This window comes from Ictalurus furcatus, chromosome 23, assembly GCF_023375685.1.
Source record: "Ictalurus furcatus strain D&B chromosome 23, Billie_1.0, whole genome shotgun sequence".
Taxonomy (NCBI): domain Eukaryota; kingdom Metazoa; phylum Chordata; class Actinopteri; order Siluriformes; family Ictaluridae; genus Ictalurus; species Ictalurus furcatus.
The window spans coordinates 2,385,434-2,407,500 of NC_071277.1; the positions used below are offsets into that span (position 1 = coordinate 2,385,434).

The 22,067-nt window shown below is 44.8% G+C and overlaps 1 protein-coding gene across 8 annotated transcripts in view; it reads right to left on the bottom strand.

Moving 5' to 3' along the window:
• mllt10 (MLLT10 histone lysine methyltransferase DOT1L cofactor) overlaps positions 1-22,067 on the bottom strand; it is an 81,166-nt gene that overhangs the window by 27,070 nt on the left and 32,029 nt on the right. For 7 of the 8 annotated variants that reach the window (XM_053612130.1, XM_053612127.1, XM_053612124.1 and 4 more), the window contains 4 exons: positions 17,040-17,135; positions 13,070-13,385; positions 9,850-10,524; positions 1,703-1,860 (listed from right to left, as the gene is read on the bottom strand). In XM_053612130.1, coding sequence (XP_053468105.1) covers positions 1,703-1,860; positions 9,850-10,524; positions 13,070-13,385; positions 17,040-17,135 — 1,245 coding nt within the window. The remainder of the gene's footprint in view (positions 1-1,702; positions 1,861-9,849; positions 10,525-13,069; positions 13,386-17,039; positions 17,136-22,067) is intronic. The other variant, XM_053612129.1, reaches the window with a different exon arrangement.

The window sequence follows — 22,067 nt, forward strand, 5'->3', positions numbered from 1 at the left end:
TTTAAACTCCACGGCACGCCTCGTTTGAACACGCTGAACAAAAACTAAGACAGAGGAGGACTGCTGTTAAGTTTCTGCTGAGGGCTCGAGCACGATCGGGGGTAGAGTTCTCATTTTTGCATTGTCGGATTTTCTTTCTTGTTTAGTTTTTATAGTGTTGTCTAGCGCAGACCTATCGCCGGTCCGTAGTCCTACTTCTGTGACATTTATAACTGAATTAACCGGTTAGATTTTCTACAGGACTCAGCCCGAATGCTGCCGAGGGGCTTTTAACAAAATAACCAACACTGTGGAAAATAATCAGAAAAGAGATTTGATACTTTCGTATTACCTATTTTATACTGCATACACACCGATCGGCCAGAACATTAAAACCACCCGGCTGATACTGTGTAGGTCCTCCTCGTGCCACCGAAACAGCTCTGACGTGTCGAGGCATGGACTCCACAAGTCCTCTGAAGGTGCGCTGTAGTATCTGGCACAAAGACATTAGCAGCAGATCCTTTAAGTCTTGTAAGTTGTGAGGTGGGGCCTCCATTGATTAGACTCGTTTGTCCGGTACATCCACACAGATTCCCGATCAGATTGAGATCTGGGGAATTTGGAGACCGTATCAACACCCTGAACTCCCTGTCGTGTTCCTCAAACCATTCCTGAACAATTTTTGCAGTGTGGCAGGGCGCATTATCCTGCTGAAAGACGCCAATGCCGTTAGGGAATACCGTTGGAATGAAGGAGTGTACTTGGTCTGCAACACTGTTTCAAAGTAACTTCCACATGAACACCAGGACCCAAGGTTTCCCAGCAGAACATCACCCAGAGCATCGCACTGCCTCCACCGGCATGCTTTCTTCCCATAGTGCATCTCTTCCCAAGGTAAGCGACGAGCGCACACCCGGCCGTCCACGTGATGTAAAAAAAAAAATGATTCGATGTGACCAGGCCGATGTCTTCCATTACTCAACGGTCCGGTTCTGATGCTCACGTAGGTGCTTTCGGCGGTGGACAGGGGTCAGCACGGGCACTCCGTCTGGTCTGCAGCTACGCAGCCGCATACACAGAAAGCCGTGACTCGCTGTGTTCTGACACCTTTCTATCATAGCCAGCATGAACTTTTCCAGCAATCTGTCGCTCAGATCCTAACACTTGCCCATTTTTCCTGTTTACAACACACCAACTTTGAGAACTGACTGTTCACTAATATCTCTCACCCTTGACAGCTGCCACTGTAAGAAGATAATCAATTTTATTCACTTCACCTGTGAGTAGTTTTAATCTTATGGCTGATTGGCATGTGTATGCGTGTATACACACACACACACCTCTAAAATATATATATATACATATACACACACGAAACTGGTTCATAATTAAATTTAACACACCTCTGTGGTTTGCACGAGATAATTAGTCTCTGTGCAGTTTTTAAGAGGCTCTCCTCTCTGGAAAATCGTTCTAACTTCTGGCGCGACACTAAGGTGATAAGTGTAATTTTACATAATTGAGTAATCTCAATTGGTGGTCAAGGTGGAAGAGAGATAAAAGTCCAGCACAATTAGCGTTATTATTACTGCTCCTTAAATCAGTAGACATTTTATTGCACGCCTGGCTTTGACGAGCGATACCGATTGTTGTTTCTTTAACAGGCAGTGGTACACGCAGCAGTAATTACTTACACAGAGTTTGACCTGCCGATACTCACATGCGTGGAGGAGGTGCTGGTGAAGGGCGCATGAGTGGGCAGAGACGTGAGGTTCGGCATCGAAGCGCATGGAATCTCGGAGCTGGAGACGGAGAGACTACCTCCGAGCACGGCGCTGGGCAAAGGGCCTGCTACATCGCTGCTGCTGGGGTACGTCACTGTAACACACACATTTAAAAAAAAAAAAAGGTTCAAACTCGGTACCCATTTCATTCTTTTGCATCAGAGAGGTTAAATCAGCTCACTCTGGCGGAGACCGCTGAAGATAAAACCGACGAGTAGACAACGACGTGTCAAAATGAAGCGTGTGGTGCTGTACGCGGTGCTGGGGTTCGGTCAAATCACTGAGCACTACCCTCAGCCAAGGACGGAGAGTAATAAAACGAGAAAAAATGCCATGAGAAATGTTTATTTTTTTTTTTCAGCTAAACACAATTTAAGCACAAGCCTTGATGAAATGAAACTGACCTCAGCGCATTAAACGAGACAATACCACAGGGAACTGAATCAAAGATGCGGTTTATCTATAGTAACGGTTCGAGAACGTCACAGAATGCAGTTGATGAGTTGTAAATGTTATTACAGGGGTATAACGAATCAGTTCTCAGATCACCATTCTCACTCGGACACGGTTACCGTGCTGCGCGTGCTGGGATCTCAACGCCTGGCGCTTTCCCTCCCAACACACCTGATCCGGCGCACAGAGTGCTCGTTGACTACCTGGACCAGGTGTGTCGACAGAAGGAAAATCCGGGGACACGGCCGAGCGCCGCGAACGCCGTCGGGGCGTGACGGCACGGCTCTATCCGATCACATCTCGCACTTTTGTCCCTCGGATGAACTTTGAGCGGTTAGTCTATCCTGGGCCTCTCGTTACAGCAGATACACAGGACACAAAGCAGATCTGCAGCCTGTCCAGACCCCCACCCAAACCCACACACACCCCCCCACACACACCCTGAGTGTCTGTCATTGACCCAGAAAGCACTGCTCAGAATCTGATGACTCACTGGGAGCTTTTCAGGCGCAGGGACAGTGGGGGTTATTTACATTCATGCGCGGCACATCACTGTTTGTTGCTGGCGTTGTTTTATTGATACTCTCCGTCTCTCTCTATCTCACTCCCCCACCCCCAAATCTGGAACGATTCCCGCGGATGGCCGAGGCTGACCCCTGCCGCAGCGAGAGGGGCCCCTCAACCCACAAAAGACTGAATGGCTTGTGGGCAGTGAACATTCACTACAGGAACAAGGGCGCATTGTTAGGCAGAGAGCGAGCACGTGAATGTGTTTACAGCGCCGAGCGACAAAATCCATTCGATATAAAATAAACACACACACACACACACACACGTATATAAAAAAAAACTCTCCCCGGTCTCAATATTATGATTTGGCGTATAAACATAGCCGCGTAACTGATAATTTATCATGGGCTTTGGCGTCATCATACCGTACTGAGAAATATTTACTACAATCCAATCCATACGTTTTGGTTGGAACTAAAAGTGTTATGAAAGAATTACCTGAAAAATGCCATTTTTATATACACACACACACACACACATATAAACAAACAGTTATAAAATAACGAAACATCAACACTGCTGGGAAAATATAAATGACTAACTCCGACTTCATTCTAAAATGCTGGACGTGGTTCACACTTTACTGGTTTATTCATACGGCACTGCTTATTCATTTATTTACAAGGTGTTCCTAAACCAAGAGTTCATTCAGTAACGAGGTTCCAGTAAATCTACTTTTCCGTTCTCGCTAATCAAAACGTTCATATTCGAACAGCAAAATTCCTCACAGGACGTTTCCGATTAAGCCGAGCTACTGCAGAGATGATCAATATTTCAGCTTATTTCAGAACGTCCTGCTGACGTACGCGGTTACAAATCACTCTTGTGCACTACAATTAAAAAAAACACCACTATCACGTGAGTGCTTTCTCAGTGAACGACACGAACAAACAAATAAAGGAAATTAAAACAAAACGAGATGGAAAAAGAAAACAAAACAAACAAAGAAAAAAAAGGAAAAAAAAGAACACCCTACAGCTAGCTTTATTGCTATGAAAGTCTTCGTTCTTGATGTGGGGAGGTCACAAATCACCAGCACGTATCGCTACAGACGGCAGACGAGTTTCAGCTAGCTAATGACCGAGTCTAACGACTTAACTGGCTAGTAGGATTTAAAATAAATAAATAAAATAAATAAAATTAAAAAAAAGTTTGGCGACTGAAACGTTTCTCATGATCTTAAAAACCTTTCGATCTGAAGGTGTGTGATTAAACGTTTCAAATCGGTGGTGTACACAAAAATATAAAATCACGCCGACGTATTCATTTCGACATTTTATTTGACATAAGATCTTTCATTTAAATGGATGCGTGTGTGTGTGTGTGTGTGTGTGTGTGTGTGTGTGAAATATTCCGAAAAGCAGCCGGTGAGTGTCGAGCGTCGGTGGGAACTCCTTTGACACTGTTTAAAAAACATCTCGGGGAAATTCCTCAAGAAATCGGTTGAGGAAACGCCAAGAACACATTTCTGCAAATTCCAGGCAAAAAAAGGTGCCGTTATTCTAAAATGTGTCTACTCTGAAGATGCTAAAATATTCAATTATTCCGATTTATTTATTTATTTATTTATTTATCATCACAACATAATTCCTATAGTTATACTGGTGTTCTTACAGAGTTTTGATGACTATATTATTATTCTAAAATATGGGGGGGGGGGGGGGGGCCTTCTAATATATACTTCTGACCGGTAGTGTATATATTATGACAAAGTAAAAGAAGAGTAACCGTGGAAACCAAATGGAACACAATATATGATAATAGTCTTGACATGTTGGGAAAACACTAAGGAACGTGACCGCGAGGCGAACGTCCGTCCGTCCGTGTCTTCTGCGTAAATGATAACGGTAGGGGAAAAAAAAAAACCCCGCGGTGACTCACCGAGCCGCTTTTGACACACGGCTGCCGTGAGAAAATTTCGCTTGTCCAAAGTGACGAACAGCACGAGCCGGAGTTCTCCGTGCGGAAACCGCGGCAGCGCTCGGACGCGGCATTTCCGAACGGGTGCAGACGCTGCTCGTACGTACGCGACCTTGTCCTGAACGGAGCACGGAAAGAAGTAGTAACGGTGCGTCCGTGCTGAATAGATCGCGATATAAAAAAAAAAAAAAAAAAAAAAAAAAAGAGTCGCTCGGAAGTGAAAACGCACGGCATTCCCGGCGATAGAGCAACACGAGGGGAAAAGCCATAATTCCAAGCGCACGAAATCAAATTCAGTTCATCCGAGTTACACCGGGATCTCGGGCGGCCTTTCATCACGCTCCGAGCTTTATTCAAAAATTTTTAAAATCGACGAAAAACCTAGATGATGTATTAATGATTAAATCAATCTCAATCTGAAGGGGGGGGGGGAGGGGGGCTAACATTTCGACAAAGGTCAATCAAAGGACACTTCCATTAAAGCTTACAAGACACGCATGGCAGTAGGAAGCAAGGACACGACGCGCGCTATCTGCCTGGGATCGAACCGAGCAATCAATCGTGACTTTAGATCTCCCACAAAGCCTTTTATCAAATCAGAAAAGAGAAAGAAAATTTCAAATTAGATTAACTGGCTTTGTTAAGTCGGGCTTCCATGCCCCCCAGTGCACAAAATCCATGCAGGTTCAGAGAGAGGTTAATGACGAGGGCCAGGGCCTGATAAGGAGCCTCACAACTTGCTTTCAGTCCACACACACACACACCCACACACACACACGATTTACAATCCTCAGCCCTATCTGGCGAGGAAGCGTCTCTGGGTGATGTCAGGGAAAACATTTCTACACGTTTCCTCCGACAGGTCTGTGCACCGATTAAATCACCACGCCACAAGCCGATTTTTTTTTTCCCCTACGAACCTGGAAACTGGTCATGTGTCATACGTTTCTCAGCATCTACTGTTATATGATGAAGGAACGGACGGCCACACAACTGCACATTCATTTATTCCGAGAAAAGGAAACGGCGCACGATATTGCCGCGTGCGTGAATGTAAACGCAGGCCTGTGGGAGGCTGCGACGCCGAGTCTGTGATCCAGGCGTCCAGATAAATTAAGCAGCAGTGGGGGGGGGCTTCCCCCAAAACCTTCTTTTTTTTCCCCCTTCCTTCTCCCCAAAGCAAGAGATCACCGACAAGTCTACACGGATGGTCCGACAACCTCAGACAGGGTCAAAAATAAATAAATAAATAATAGAATATATTTTTTAAAAAAAAACAAAACAAAAAAGAAAAACAGTAGATAATTTCACCTGTAATTCCCTCGCGAGACAAAAGTGGACAACGGCGATATTTACGCAATAAAGTCGTCAAGCAACACCGGCTAGACGTCAATCTAATCCGACTTCCTCTGACATCAGTACGCCATGCCTACACCTTCCACACGGTATCACTACGTAAAGAATACAACACAACAGGGCGTTATAGATCAATAAATAATCATGGGTGCGGGGGGGGGACACGGTGTTTTGGGGTTAGTTGATCATTTTCCATTTACAAAGTGCTCGTATTCCTTTAAGACGAGCGCAGTTTCCACTGATGACGTGGTTTTTTTTTTTACATTTCTAATTTTGAACGGTCCTTTCCTTTAATGCCTACGAAGACGAATACGTTTGAAAAACTACGTAAAACCGACGCCATCCGTTCGGTATCATTTCATTTGTAATTATTAAAAACGTTTTTTTTGTTTTTTTTAAAAATAAACAAATACCATAGGGACCGCCATCAACCCGATCACCGTAGCGGCGATATCTCGGAAAAGTGCCTCGGGTAATCGTTTATCGCGAGGTGGATATTATACCGGTATATCGTCCGGCACGGACGTTTTTAACGCCGAGGCGTGATACTCCGAAATATCCGAGTGACGCGTGCTTCGTCTTGGAGACGCTCCAGATAAGGAAAACCTACCGAGCATTTCAGAGCACAGACGCTGGAGACGGAAAATCTCCTTCACAACACTGCACCGTATCCATAGCGATGTTTCCAGTCCAAGTTGCGAATTTAACTTGCGAGAAAGAAAAACAAAAAAAACCAAACGCGTTATTTTCCTGGACTTTTCTGAGCCCATTACACAATCGCGTAATCTGTTGACGCAAAGTCACATGACTCTTATTTTTTTGGATGAGCGTTGAACAATTTATTCAGTAAACGCATTTCCATCGTGGTTTATGCGCGTGCCTTCTAATCAAATACTTATAATAAAAATTTTTAAAAATTTAAAAAAAAAGGTTTTTATTCTTTTTTTTTTTCTTCTAAAGATCCGCCTCAGTCGAGCACACACGGTTTTTTTTAAATGCGTGTTGTGAAGATTTTATTCGCATCTGCTGTTTCCATACAGCGTTTTTTTCAGTAATTCTGCAGCACTATGGTACAAACAGTAATTAAAACATTATTCCTCAATCGTGACACTTCTGCAGCACCATGGTTTCCAAACTTTGAAACCTATCCAATGAATATCTCTCGTATCCAATAAACACGACCGCGTTGCTTTGTCCAGAAGCACGACTACAAGACCACAAACGGCCGCAAAACGCTGCGGAATCTGCATTACCCTCAGCGTTGTGCATGTTATTATCGTCATAGATCAGAACCGATTATTGGTGCATGCCTAGCAAAGAGCACGCTACCTTATGTCTGGACCTCTAACCGCCTTCTATAGAGGCCGACTGTGTGCCAGAGGCAACGCAATCTAAAATGTGTGCATTTGACTCGAGTGTGCCGGAGCTGGAGTTTTAAACGGTGCACATGCATGGAAAAAAAAAAAAAAAAAAAAGGAAAGTAATGAACCCGGCAGCCATCAAACTCCTTACATCACACACTGTTTTATAAGCAAAAATCCCCCTGTGCCCCCCACCTTCACTCAAACAGCACCCCGTAAAGTCTTCAACCTCAAACCCCGGCGAATGAATGTTTGCCTTTAATAACGGCCCCCGTTGTTCTGCCTGATAAAACCGCCATGTGCCGGGTTGGGAGGCCGAGACAGATGAGGAGCAGCGCTGCATTAGCGCTGGCTAAATATTTACAGTGCAGCCAGAGGGCAGCAACAGGTGAAGGGCTGATGAGGGGGTAGGACAGGGGTGTGCAGAGAGAGAAAGAGAGAGAGAGAGAGAGAGAGAGAGAGAGAGAGGAGAGAGAGCGGGATGATGAGGGCGGCCCCTGAAGGGGGGGGGGAGAAAAAAAAAAAAGAGGGAAGACACTCAGCGCTTAGACGTTCACATTCACATCGGAGAATACATGGTGTGGAGACCAGTTGCCAAGCAACAGCAACAGCGTGCGTGCATGGGTGTGTGCGTGCATGTGAGAGAGGGGGAGAGAGAGAGAGAGAGAGATAGATAGAGGGGGGTGTTTGGTGGGTTCTTAAGTGCCTGAGTGAGTGTGTGGCCAAGATGGACAGGGTGAGAGCCAGCAGATTTCCAACATGTGTGTGTAAAGGGAGGAAGGTGTATACACAACCATATACACACACACACTCATATATATATAAATATATATATATATTTTAAAAAAAGAGTGAGAGAGACACAAGAGAGAGAGAGACACAAGAGCACACACACACACATGCACGCAAACATGCATAGACAGAGACACAGACAGACATGCAGGCACAGAGACACGCCCGCAGACTGCATGCACACACAGTGAACACCCAAAAAAGACACACACACACACACACACACACACACACACACACACACACAGATGTGCAGGCTCTCGCAGGAACACACAAGTATGTACACTTCGAGACGCACGGCCCTGCACCACAAGGCACGTACACGCGGAGATGAACCTGCAGACGCGCAGTCACATGAGCGCTGAGTGCTCGGGCCGTTTCTAATGACCGCGTTAAGCAGCTAAGTGAACTTGGCTGAAGTGTACTCGCCAGTCTCGAGCTGAAAGAGCCAAAAAATAACAAGGAACAAATCAGAGCTGAACTAATTGCCTGTTCTGGGGCACTCTGGCATCTCTATGGAGATCGAGCAGCTGAGCTCTCTCTCGCTCGCTCTCTCGCTCTCACACACACACACACACAGAGACCAACCAGCGGCTCCATCCACTTTTCTCCTAATGGCCTCCATCAGAACCCGTATCAAACACAGCACAAACTAATTGCAACAGCTTTCGCTAAATACCTGCAGGAACAGGCCAGTCTATTCTGTTCTTCTGCTGTTCACATGGAAGGCCAAACCCGATCGCTGTTTGTTTTGTTTTTTAAATCGGATTTTTTTGACCGGGTGTTTGCATTGCAAATGACGATGAAAAGCTGATTCGCCTGTTCGCGCTGCAGCCACAATTAGTCGTCATGGAAGCGGTGCGGTGTCGAGCGTGGGGCGGGCCAGACGCCGCAAGACTTTGTGAGACGAGTGAGTCATAGCAGGACATGGGATCTTTTTTGGGATCTTTTTTGGGATCCATTTTCCATCACTGGGTCTCGGTGGAGCCTGGAGCCTGGAGCCTATCCCAGGGAACTCGGGGACACTCTGCCAACTAGGGCTGTCAAAAGTACCGGTACTTAGGTACCAAGTCGGTACTAAAAAGAAAAAAAGTTGACGGTACCAGATTTTCCTAAGTGCCGGGTTAACCCGGTACTGACGGGCCGCCTGACACATGGCCGGTCGGGAACTTTTCACGGGTGCACCGTAGAATACGAGCAGCCAAAGCAGCAGCAGCAGCTCCGCCGGTCGCCACGGCTGCGTCCGAAACCGCATACTTACCTACTATATAGTAGGCGAATACATGTATTTCTCTCAGACGCTCGTTTTCCACATTCGGTGCTATTACCGCGAAGCGCGTAAAAGCCGCGCCCCCAACCCTGGACGACCTGAACCATTCGAATATAACGGTTTACATCCTTGAAAACAGAGACATACAAATACAAATAATACTCGGGATGTATGAGATAAGACGCTACGATAAAACAAGCAAGCACTCCAAACAAGTTGTATGGAAAATATTAATCCTGTAAGCACAGTGCCCCCTTAAAACATTTCACTTTTAACACAATGTCATTATAACAACCGGAATTTACACACACACACACACACACACACACACACGTCAGTCATGGATATTTTTCAGGCTTACCTGTCGCCGCAGGTGGAGAGCTCACGGTGAGACTCTGTAGACTCCCGTTCCTGAGCAAAGAAGGGGATTTCTGATTGGTCAGGCTACTCGTTCCGGCTCCGCCCACCGTCGCATTACTGCTGCTGATGCTAGCGCTGCTATTTCTACCCGCAATGGAGGAAGAGGAAGGTGACAGCGAGGACGAAGTAGGCAAAGTTGTGCCGCTAATCTCCGTCCCGTCTGGAGTTTTGCTCTCCTGAGTGGTGGTAAAGCAGGGCCCGTAGCGGTTCCGCCAGTTCCCTCTCTTCTTCTTCTTCACTCCTTCCTCTCCGGTGGACGAGGACGAAGCTGCAGAGGAAGAGGAGGATGACGAGGAAGGCTGGGTCCTTTTATACCCGGCTGACGCTAGCTCCCCGCCGCCAGAGTGCGAGCTTTCGTAATGCTTGGAGGAGCTGGAGGCGGGGGCGGAGCCTGCGCTTTGGGGGAGGGGCACGAGAGAGCTAAAGGTGTTTAGGGCCACCATTCCATCAGAGGGTCCACCCTCGGCCCCGCCCTTTACGAGGCGACTGAACGAGGACTGAGTGTACGTGTCGCCGCCCCTCAGGTTCGAATCGGTGAAGCTGATGAAGTCGGAGCCGGCCTGAACCACCGAGCTGCTGGAGGACGTCTTGCTGCTCCCGCCGGCCAACATCAGACCTGAGAAGGAGCGAGAGTCATTTCATTTGGCATGCGGATGTCGAAAAAACAAACAAACGTGAACAAATTTCAGGTTTTATTTGTCTTGGGTGACCCAGCGAATAAAAACTTTTTCAGATAATCCAAGTTTCCATTCTGCCGTGCACACCACACACACACACACACGCGTTCAGCTTCACACCAGATTACAATAGCAGCAGCCAGCCAGACGACGGTCTTATCTCTCTCTCTCACTCACACACGCACACACACGCACGCACGCACGCACGCACGCACGCGCACACACCACTCACTACCCTGGCCTTCATCCAGCCATGTCATAACACACTCAGTCAACCGTCTCACACACACACACACACACGCCATCCTCATGACTCACTGTTTCTGCGTTTCCTTTAGCAGGAGGGAACGGAAGACTACATGATGCAATCATGTCTCAGTTCAAAACAATTATATGAAAAGAAGAGGGTTAAGAGTTGACGTTGTGGGTTTGGTGGGTTAGCATTAACATAGCGGTGTGACGTACCTGTGGAATAGGAGTCTCGGTTATATTACTGTTACAGAGCATTTACATCACCTTGTAATTCTGATCGTTACGGGTCCTGGCTCGTAAAACTACCGTCTAACATATTTACCGTTGTAAAACTTTCTGAAAAGCTCGAACGTGGCGTGCGACCTGCCGTCTTGCATCATTTAAACCGGGTCTGGTCTAACACGTTCTCCTGCTATTCTCTACTGAAAAAAAAAAAGGAGTTTCTCCGAGAATCCTTAGACTGTGAATTTACATTAGAACGTAACCTGATGTATATACACTCGCTGAGCACTTTATTAGGAACACCCGTACGTCTATACGTTCACGCAATTATCTAAATCAGCCAATCGTGTGGCGGCAGTGTAATGCAGAAAAGTGTGCAGATACGGGCCAGCAGCTTTCATGTAATGCTCACATCAACCTTCAGAATGGGGGAAAAGTTGATCTCAATGATTTTGACTGTGGCATGATGCTGATCTCCTGAGATTTTCACACACACACACACACACACACACACACACACACACACATCCACCAGTCTCTACAGTTGACTCAGAATGGTGCGATAAAGGGGAAAAAAAAAACACCCAGTTGAGCGGCAGTTCTGCAGACGGAAACGCCTTGTCGATGGGAGAGATCAGCGGATAATGGCCTGACCGGTTCGGGCGGACAGAAAGGATACGGTAACTCGGATAACCACTCTGTACCATCGCGTTCAGCAGGAAAGCATCTCAGAATGCACAACACGTCCAATCTTGAGGTGGATGGGCTACGACAGCAGAGGACCGTGTTGGGTCCAGAAAGAACAGAAAGTGGACGCTGTAGTGGGCACGGGGTCACCAAAACTGGACAGTTGAAGACATAGCCTAGTCTGATGAATCTCGATTTCGGCTGAGGAACACAGATGGTACGGTCGGAATTTGGTGTCAAGAGCATGAACCCATGGGACCCAACCTGCCCTGCGTCAACGATCCGGGCTGGTGGAGGTAGTGTAATGGTGTGGGGAATGTTTTCTTGGTACACTTTGAGCCTGTTAATATCGATCAATCATCATTTGAATGCCACAACATATTTGAGTATTGTTGCTGACCATGTGCATCCCTTCATGGCCCCAATGTATCATCTTCTAATGGCAACGTCCAGCATGATAAAGCACCGTATCACAAAGCACAAGTCGTCTCAAAGTGCTTTCATGAACATGACAATGAGTTCAGTGTTCTTCAGTGGCCTTCCTGGTCACCGGATCTGAATCCAGTAGAACGCCTTCGGGACGTGGTAGAACGGGAGATTCGCAGCGTGACGTGAACGTGAACCTGGAAAAATCTGCAGGAATTGTGTGACGCCATCGTGTCAACATGGACCAGAAACTCAGAGGAATGTTTCCAACATCTTGTGGAATCCATACAACAAAGAATTGAGGCAAAGGGAGGCCCTACCGCCTACCTAGTATACTAATATAGTGTTCCTAAGAAAGTACTCGGTGAGCGGATATTTTGTGACAGGACACGTACACGCACGGCAGCGTTCAACGCAAACAAGCGAGCACGGCTGCGTCCCAAACCGCGTACTTACCTACTACAGTATATAGTAGGAAGTGAAATACGGGTATTTAGGCAAGTACGCGGTTTGGGACGCAGCCCACGGCTTCAAGCGGTCGTCTATTTGCACGTATAGCGCGAGAAATAATTGACCGCACTTGAAGCGTTCGTAAAATTAAAAATGAAACAAATCTGTACACGGTACCGTAACAAAGACCAACTGTATGTCGATACGTGAAATTCTGTAGGGAACGTCGGACGGCGTGACACGGGGACGTAATGACGTGTGCTGTTAATCCATATATGTTCTATAACATGTAAAACGGGAGCATGGAAGGAATATTCTGAAAGCGACTCATGTAAACACCTTAATCAGAATATTGTCTTATTCAGAATAAGATTACCGCTGTCCGTGTAAACGCAGTCAGTGTTGCTTTCTTTAACTGTGCATAATAAAGCCCAAACCAAGCCTCACCTTGCTGAAAAGGGCTTGTCGAGGACGGGACGGTGGACGATGTAGCGATGGTGACGACGGGGCCGTGAGATTTGCTCGGGTTCGACTTGCGACCCCGCGACCCTGAGTTGGAGCTCAAGTGGCTGCTCGATTTCTTGCTCTTCCCGTCTGAGCTCTTGCTCTCTCTCTCAGAAGAGCCTCCATCTTTGGAGCTCGCGCTGGAGTGAGACGGCACTTCCTGGAAGTTGGCGTTGGTGAAACGCGCGCCACCGTCATCCATTCGCTTTTGGGACGAGGAGATGGAGGACACACTCCCTCCGCTGCTGCTGCTGTAGCTCTGAGAACGGACACAAACAAACAAAAAAACAAAAAAAAAACAAATGGGAAATGTACTAACGTAATCAGTTTGTTGAAGAGCTCCTACTGAACCTATACGCTTCTATATACTGACTAGGCGTTACAAAATACATCATAATTCATCCTCACCACACTATTTTTTTAAAGCGTCGCTGGGTTAGCAGGGGCGGAGCTTAGGTTAGCCAAACACAAACGGGATCGTGTGATATCACTAGCTGCTTTACACTTTTCCAGCTTGATATCGTGCTTAGCCTAAACTGATTGATGCAATTACACTATGTCATACATTCACAGAAATACAGGTACCAAACTGTACTATACCTAGTCGCTGGTACACCTTTGTACCTTTAGTATGTATCCATCACCTGTGGTGATCGGACATTAAATTAAGCACCTAGCCAAGTCTGGCACCATGTTAGATAACTGTGTAAATCATAACCAGTTTCTACAAATCAGTAGCCGGCAGGTCTGAAGAGTAAACATTCAACCCGAGCTCTATGGCTGGACGTTACCGCAATACTGATAGCAGGAGAGAGTTACATCTGGGTACATGATCTGGGAGTACCGTTGTTGTTGTCAGTAAAAACAATTACTGACACTATTACGTCACCATTGTGCCTAAGAACAAGTAGATGGCTGGGCGTCACAAATTTAGCGCCACCTGTTAGGTTTTCTTTGAAAATCATATCGGTCAATGTTAACGAAAATATCAATAAAGATATATCGATATCGAATATTTATATCGATGGAAACATTTTGATGGCAATTCGCCCGTATGAATAAATACTGTGATGTATATCGTGCATCATGTCTACAAGTAAATGATGCTATTCACGCCATAGAGTACCGGACTGGTTGCTCGGCCCTGTTCCGTCCAGGGTCACTTAAACTTAAAGACGACATTCTAGCGATGCACCGATGTATCGGCCGATGAAAGCTGTTTTTCATGCCACCGGCCGATAGCGTAAAAACATCTGATGATCAGGGCCGATTACATCCTGTCAATCAAAAGAGGGCGGGAAAACACATGGAGTTCGTGCAGTGTGTGAAGATGTCGTCTCTTGTCTGGAACGATGACAAAACTGCAGTTTGTAATCTCTGTAAGCTCTGCGCCGCTAAAATTTTACACCGGGAGTGAGCAGCAGTGAAGCGGGAGTTTCGGCGGCGAGTCTAATCTCCCCCCGCTACCCGCTCGCCCTTGCACTGAAGTGCCAGTACACCATTAACAGATTTAAATGAAGAGGAGTTGACAAAAAAGTATATATGGAACAAAAAAATATATTTGCACAGTAGTATATTTCATATCCAGTTAATGTTTATATATATATATATATATATATATATATATATAAAAAAGTTGATATTATATATGTCCAGTTTGATGTTCAATGATGAAATAGAAATGTTTTTGTTTGTGGTGAATGAATGCGAGACTTTAAGAACTCAGGCCATGTTAATATGAATGAATAACATTCAATAAGTTAATAATCTTACTTTAATCTTCAGAACTGAGTTCGTGTGTTCATGTTAATGTGAGTGACGTGTTTTCTGTTGATGAGACCAGTTACTGTGGAACAACTTGCTGAAATGGAGAGAATAACGTTTTTATTTGCATTTCCTTCAGAATGCTTTTAATTTAATTATTATTCATTTACAGGAAGGCATAAAAGGCTAGGTATTTAGGAATGGCAACTCGGGCATACTTACAACAACCGTGTATACAGGAATATTCCGATGCCTGTACGCATATAAACGTCACATTCAGAATGCGGCTGCAACCCGAACACAGACCTTAAACGGAATTTGATGTGCATGTAAACGTCGTCGCAGTTTCGCCTTGAGCCCTCAACTCCTCGGTGCATGGAATAGACTTTGCTCAAACGGTTTTGTTTTGTTTTTTTTTACTTTGTCTTACTCGTCATACTGCATAAGGCGTTCCTCATGAAACCTTGGCTGAATTCTATAAACAGGTTGTACGATAATGTGTTAGATTAGATGATAAAGATGCTCCGCAATAAGCAATCAACCTGAGATTCTACTAAATGAGCACGCTTTGCCAACATCATCAATCGGCGCGATCTGAGCGTGTGCAGAAAACAGGGCAATTACGAGGCGATGATGGCATTTTTTTTTAAAAAGTCATGACCAAAGAGGTCTTTTATGATGGTCGATTCCGGTCGCTGACTGCAACATCGGGCTGAAAAACCAGAGTGAAAACCTACGGAGTTCGATTTGTGCCACAAGAATTGAAGGGAACTTTTCAAGAAATGAACAAAAATATACAATGAGAAAGAAGAAGAAAAAAACCAACTCTGAATCTGAAAAACACTTTCTATCGGTTTTCTAAGCGGCCTTTTTCGCTAATCGTGGTTTATGAACGTGCCGCAAGTTTACGTTCGCCGTTCTGGCGCAGACCTCTCGTGTGGGCGGGGCTTAACAGCGATTTACTCTCATTGGCTAGTGAGATTTGGATCGATAGCTCGGGTGTCCAGCCGAGGAGGATCTCTCCTGAGAGCGCATCTCGAAAAGACAGTCGTATGAGACTACCCAAACCTCAAATATCAATTACAAACTAATATTCAATTCAGTTTTATTTGTGTAGCGCTTTTAACAGTGGACATCGTCTCAAAGCGGCTTTACAGAAACATATAAACACAGGATAGAGATTTTAAGCGTGTGAATTTATCCCTATTGAGCGAGACGGTGGTGACGGTGGCGAGGAAAAACTCCCTGAGATGTTAAGAGGAAGAAACCTTGAGAGGAACCGGACTCGGAAGGGAACCCGTCCTCATCTGGGTCACGACGGATCGTGTGAGAGTAAAGGAAAGCTCGTTATGGTTTTATATGAAGTCTGTTTGTTGAACTAGTCCACTGTTCAAAGGAGAGCCGAGTGCAAAATTCCAAAATTCCACTACGAAGTACAAACACTATAACTCTACAGAGAACGGCTTCCAGAACGCTCTCCGATATTCACAACAACAACAACAAAATCTATACTTCCTGGTCAGGGAACTATCGATCCAAACCTCACTAGCCAATGCGAGTAAATCGCTGTTAAGCCCCGCCCACACGAGAGGTCTGCACCAGGACGGCGAACGTAAACAAAACCTTAGGCATCGCATTCGTAAACCATGATAATGGAGCTCAGAAATCTTTAAGAGCGCTGTTTATTAGAAGGCCACCGAGTTCATCGTTTTCAGCTTCAGTGTTTTTCTTCTCTCCCACTGTACAGCTTTCGTTCGTTTCCTGAAAAGTTACGTTCAATACTTTCGGAACAAATTTAATTCCATATAAACCCGGCTTCGGTGACTTCGGATAAAAGCTGCTGCCGAATAAATCAATGCAATAGAAATAGAAATGAAATCAAGATTGGATCTTTATTGGGGAGGGGATTCTTTAATTAAGTTAATCTTCTTATTACACACGTAAATATAAATTGAAATTTATTCAGCCATCGCTTTAATCCCAAGACATTTCCAAGTGAGCCCGATACAGACAGCTGAGCAGTGCGGTTTTAACCTCTGAGGCGTCACGGACACGCCTTCTCTCTTAAATACATCAAAATTAAAAAAGTAAAAAAAAAAATTAAAAAAAATGTAAGAACAGGAAGGAAAAATCTGATGTGTGGCCTCACCTTCTCTGACGTAACCATCAAGGCGGGAACGAGGGAAGGCGAGAGCTCGAGAGACTTTTTGTGTTTGGGTTTGTGACGGTCTCGCTCTTTGTGTTTCTGCAGGAATGGAGGAAGAACACAAGGAACAAGGACCTTTAATCCATCACAAAATCAAGGGTGGCTGTGTCAGTGCCAGTGAAAAAGAAAGAACAGAAAAGATCAAATGTGTAGAATCTATAAAGGCGCTTGAAGGAAGCATAAGGAGGTGAGAACACTCAGACAGATGTGCTTTAGTCTGAACGAGTCCATACTCTGCATGCACTTGGCCTGGAGAGGAACCTGTTCCACGACAGCAGATGGAGAGATTTAATGATGAACAAGACAAATTATTTGATTCCTTCAGGATGTGCGAGGCTTCACCCTATTTCAGCCTGAACGCGGACCGCGGCGGCTCAATTTACACCCCGGCTCGCCGGCGCACGCCCTAGAGCTCCATTTTCGCCCCGGGAGGAGGAGCGAGAACAAATTTACACCTCCTGCTCCAAGCAAACACCTCCAACCTCCGCGCTTTCCGATCTTAAACGAAGAGCTGTGAAAATATGCAGCCATCCTGAAAGATGCCGAAACCGTATTTACACGTTCGCCACGTGTACCCTGCCAAACCCCCCCCCCACCCCCACCCTCCCCTTTTTGTCCGACAGTTCTCCGAGTTATTCAGAGGGAAGTGATAGCATGCTAACAGTTCATACTGCTCTCCTGCGTGGTAAGGCCGGTCACAGGAGCCTCTAGTTCCTCTGAGCCAGTTACAGTTTTATAGGGAATACAATCGAGTGTCATTTTATGTCCTTCAAAACTGATGTTTTAAATGCACCCTGGAATTGCTTTTTAAATATAAAGAGCATGAAAATTAGTGCAATCCACCAACACGGCATTAATATAAATAAGGACCCGGTAAGTTCTTTAGACATGAAGACAATATTCTATTAACCTCGGACAAACAATCCATGTTGTACCGCTTTAGCGAATACTTAACTGTGCTCTGCAATATAGGTAGTAAGACATGAATAACACATTTACAAAATTCCCCTCAGACTCAGGTATTTGAGAATATTTGAAAACATTACGTTTATTGATCTAGCGGACGCTTTCATCCAAAGCGACTTACAAACGAGGAAATACGAGCGGAGCGATAAATCAAGATTACGATACAGGTGCTACTGCGCTGTACCAAATTTATAATTCTACCTTTACGAGTTCTAGAGAAGCAAAGTGCGCAGAATCGAGGTGTAAGAGCCAGAGTAAGTTTATTTATTATTATTATTATTATAGTTTATAAATAATGTGGCATATTAGGGGTCAGTTAAGTGCTCACGGAAGAGGTGGGTCTTTAGCGGGTTTTTTTTTTGTTGTTGTTTTTTTTTTTTAAAATAAATAGTGATGGATTCTGTGGTCCGAATACGTGAAATTCCTAAATTTCACACGGTTTATTAACGGCTTCATTTTAGTTTGCATTGTCCGATTTTCAGGTCTTTCAGCTGTTAACAAAAGTTTGGTCTGAAAACTTCACACGGTTGCTTCACTTCCTGCTGGGTGGCTTCACCGCCAAATTCGTCTGCCTGTTATGGACGAACCATCCTGTGCATCACACGTGAAACGTTCGCCCCCCCCCTCCCCCTCCGCCGGGACACTCTCACAATGCTGTGATTCTAATTTGGTGATGATTGGAGGAACTTTGCAGGATTAATAAGGTGGGAATGAAATTCATTCGATTCAATTGTGTTTGTATAGCACTATTAACAACGGACCCCCAAAAAAAAAATTTTAAAAAGAGGCCGGATAGTACGGTCGTAAAGAATTGTAAATCATTTGAAAATTGTAAATAGTTTGCCTTCTACAACCGTGTACCATATAGTCAAAAAGAGCAATTGTGTAAAAAGGAACTTGCGAGCAACTTATGAATATGAGCATTAGAGTTATTACGAAGGACTTCATAGCGTCCTTCGAACCCGGCTTCAAAAGAATCGGAGGAATCACGTTCCCGCGACGTTCCGTTGAGGAGATATTACCGTAAAACATATGTCCAACGTTGCCCTATTGGTGGCGCTAGACGACTCGAAGGGCGTAAACCGAAACTGCTGCGAAGGTAGCTGGGACTGTCCTCGATCGCTGTGCTAAATGTCATAAAAAGCATACGCAGCCTTCTACAGACTGCCACGGACTCCCTTACGGAAAAAGAAGGAGAAAGCATGCAGTCACTAAAAGGTGCTTGGCCCCCTAATAATTACTCCCTTACCTAAAACATACTGAAGGAAATCCGGTTCTGAAACAAACCACACGCTGATTAATGAACAATCACTCCTGAGCAAAAGAAAAGAACGCTCAAAGCAGAAAGAGAATGCATAAAGCGCTGCGCGAAATCCTACACGCCCGACGTTTTGAAACAAACTTTGCATCAGATGTCTTCCGCATTCATCTATCAGAGAGAAAGGGGGGGGAGAAGCACATTTCCCGAAAGCTGAAAATAAATGCTGTAAAAATTAAACAAACAAACATTAAATGAGTAGCAGGCAGCTAGCAAGCAGCTACAAAATCCGCTGGATATTTACATGGTTCTCAGTCATGGACTTTCCCCCACCACCCCAAACGTTGGGCGGAACCGGCTCGACTCTCTAGGAGTTATTTAACCGAGAAGAAAAAAAAAAAGAAGGAAAAAGGAAAAAAAAAGGGAGGCAGGAGTGTCTGTAGTGGAAAGTGTTTGAGCTTTTACCCACTGAGTGTTCGCAAACGTCCGGAAAGCTGGCTAAACATGTAAAAACAACAGGCCAGCTGCTTTACAGCACTGAAGGATTAGGTTGGGGATTTATTCAAGCTAATTCCTGCTCAAGTAGGCTAGTGACGTAAACGAACTGGCCTAATATAGCAGTACTGGCTAATATTATTAACATAACGATAACTGTTTGAGCTAGATCACCTACGAGACCCCGATATTCTGCATGATGGATATCGGATTATTGATTGTTAACGGGAAACGCCTAGTACGTGCCTAGTATCTCTGATCAACACCTTCAGCGGGTAAAATTCAAAAAAAAATCTTTTTACATCCACACACACACACACACACACACACACACACACACACACACACACACACACCTTTCTGTATCCAACCGCACGCCACAACTGAATTAAGGGCTCCTCAAAAAATCCGGAAAACATGGCACCGAAACTAAACAGGCCTAGAACGATCAGAATTGTAAATACGTAGAGGGAGCGTGCGTGCGTGCGGGGGTGGTTGTTTGGGGGGGGGGGGGATGTTGGATTGGGGGTTTATTCCCAGATGCCACTCTCCTAGCACGTCTGAACTGCCTGCAAATTGAGAAGCTTTTAGCCGCTATTGTTGTTTTGCCCTGGGGTTTGGAATTAGCTAGGTATACATCTGAGCCCCGTGACCTTTGACCTTTGTGAAGGGGGTGTGGGTCCCCTTTACTAATGCAAATCAGGCATGGTAACAATAGCAGGGGCAGAGACCCGAGTTCTCCGTGAAGAGGAAGTTGCTGCTCCTTCAAGCCTCCGTGAAGAAAAGGGTCAAGCGGGAAAAACGCTCACTAAAAGTAAATAAATAAATAAATAAACGTCCAAAGATACACACAAGAACCGTCATTCCGGAATAACACGAGGCGTCCGCTGTTCATAAACTCTCTTTGAGCTGACAATTCTAAATTAAAAATGCTCTAATTTGGTCTTCAGCGTCACATGAGTTAATGATGACACGTCAATCATAATCTGTTGTTCACAAGTAAACAACATTTATTAGTGTCATGATCGAGACTATAAACTAAACCTCACGCCAAACTGTTAAAGTTCAAGTCACAACATATTTGGCTCTGTACAGGTACTGTTAAAAAATATATTCACGCACACACACGCGCACACACAAATTCCACAAGGGTTTACACATGGACCATCTTTCTTGGTGGGGGGGGGGGGGGGGGGACTAATAAAAAAGATCAAATAAAATATCAAGGCCACAATCTATAAATAAATGAATGCAGAAATGGAATGATCGGATAATGAAAGAGTACAGGCTGGAGATAACCGCACTAACTCAGGCAATGGAGCAAAAAAAACAAAAAACAAACAATATTTTAAAAATAAATAAATAAATAAATAAATAAATAAATAAATAAATAAATAATGGAGTCAACATGGATGCGCGTGTGAAGGACCTGGATGGCGTTTGGATAAACATGATATGCTCTTCCACACATTTCACACTATGAGTATAAGAGATAGAGGTGTACTTAGTTTCCTAAAACAACCTGTAGCACATTTAAATCTAAACCAAATCCGCATGCAGCTGCCTGGTGTGTGCGTTTCTCCGTCTCTCGCTCCGTCTATTTCTCTCTCCGTCGATAGGCATGTGCTGATTGAAATTTCATCCTTCCGACAGTACATTCTTAATAATTCGCTGCTCTTCGTGCTCGTCTTTCACGCGCCAGTGAAGGGAATTATGGGACTGGCTTCTCAGAAAAAGGACCCTCTTCTATGATTTGTCCAAAAATATTCTAGCACCGTGGGTCTTAAAGTGGGGTCTGGGGGGGAAGACCAGGGGTAAATGAAGCCCTGCCAGGGAGGGGTCCGTGTGTAGCAGTTCTTACAGCAGGGCTGGGTGAAATGACACAAATATATCGTATCACGATGCTTGATTATTTTTACATTTAACAGTCTGGAAAACAGCAATAAAATAAACCAAACCCCCCGCCCCCCCCCCAAAAAAACGTTAAACTGAGTTTCATGATGCTTTTCTTTAATGCACAGAAAGACAATAATTATTTTTTTTTTTTTTTTATGTCAAATCGACGCCATCCGTTCAGTACCATTTCATTTGGAATGATTTAAAACGTAACAAATAAATAAATAAATAAATAAATAAATAAATCACCATAGCAACGATATCTCGGTAAAGTGTACCGCGTAATCATTTATCATGATATCGATATTGTATCGATACATCACCCAGCCCTGGCTTATCTGACTGGTCACTTGAAA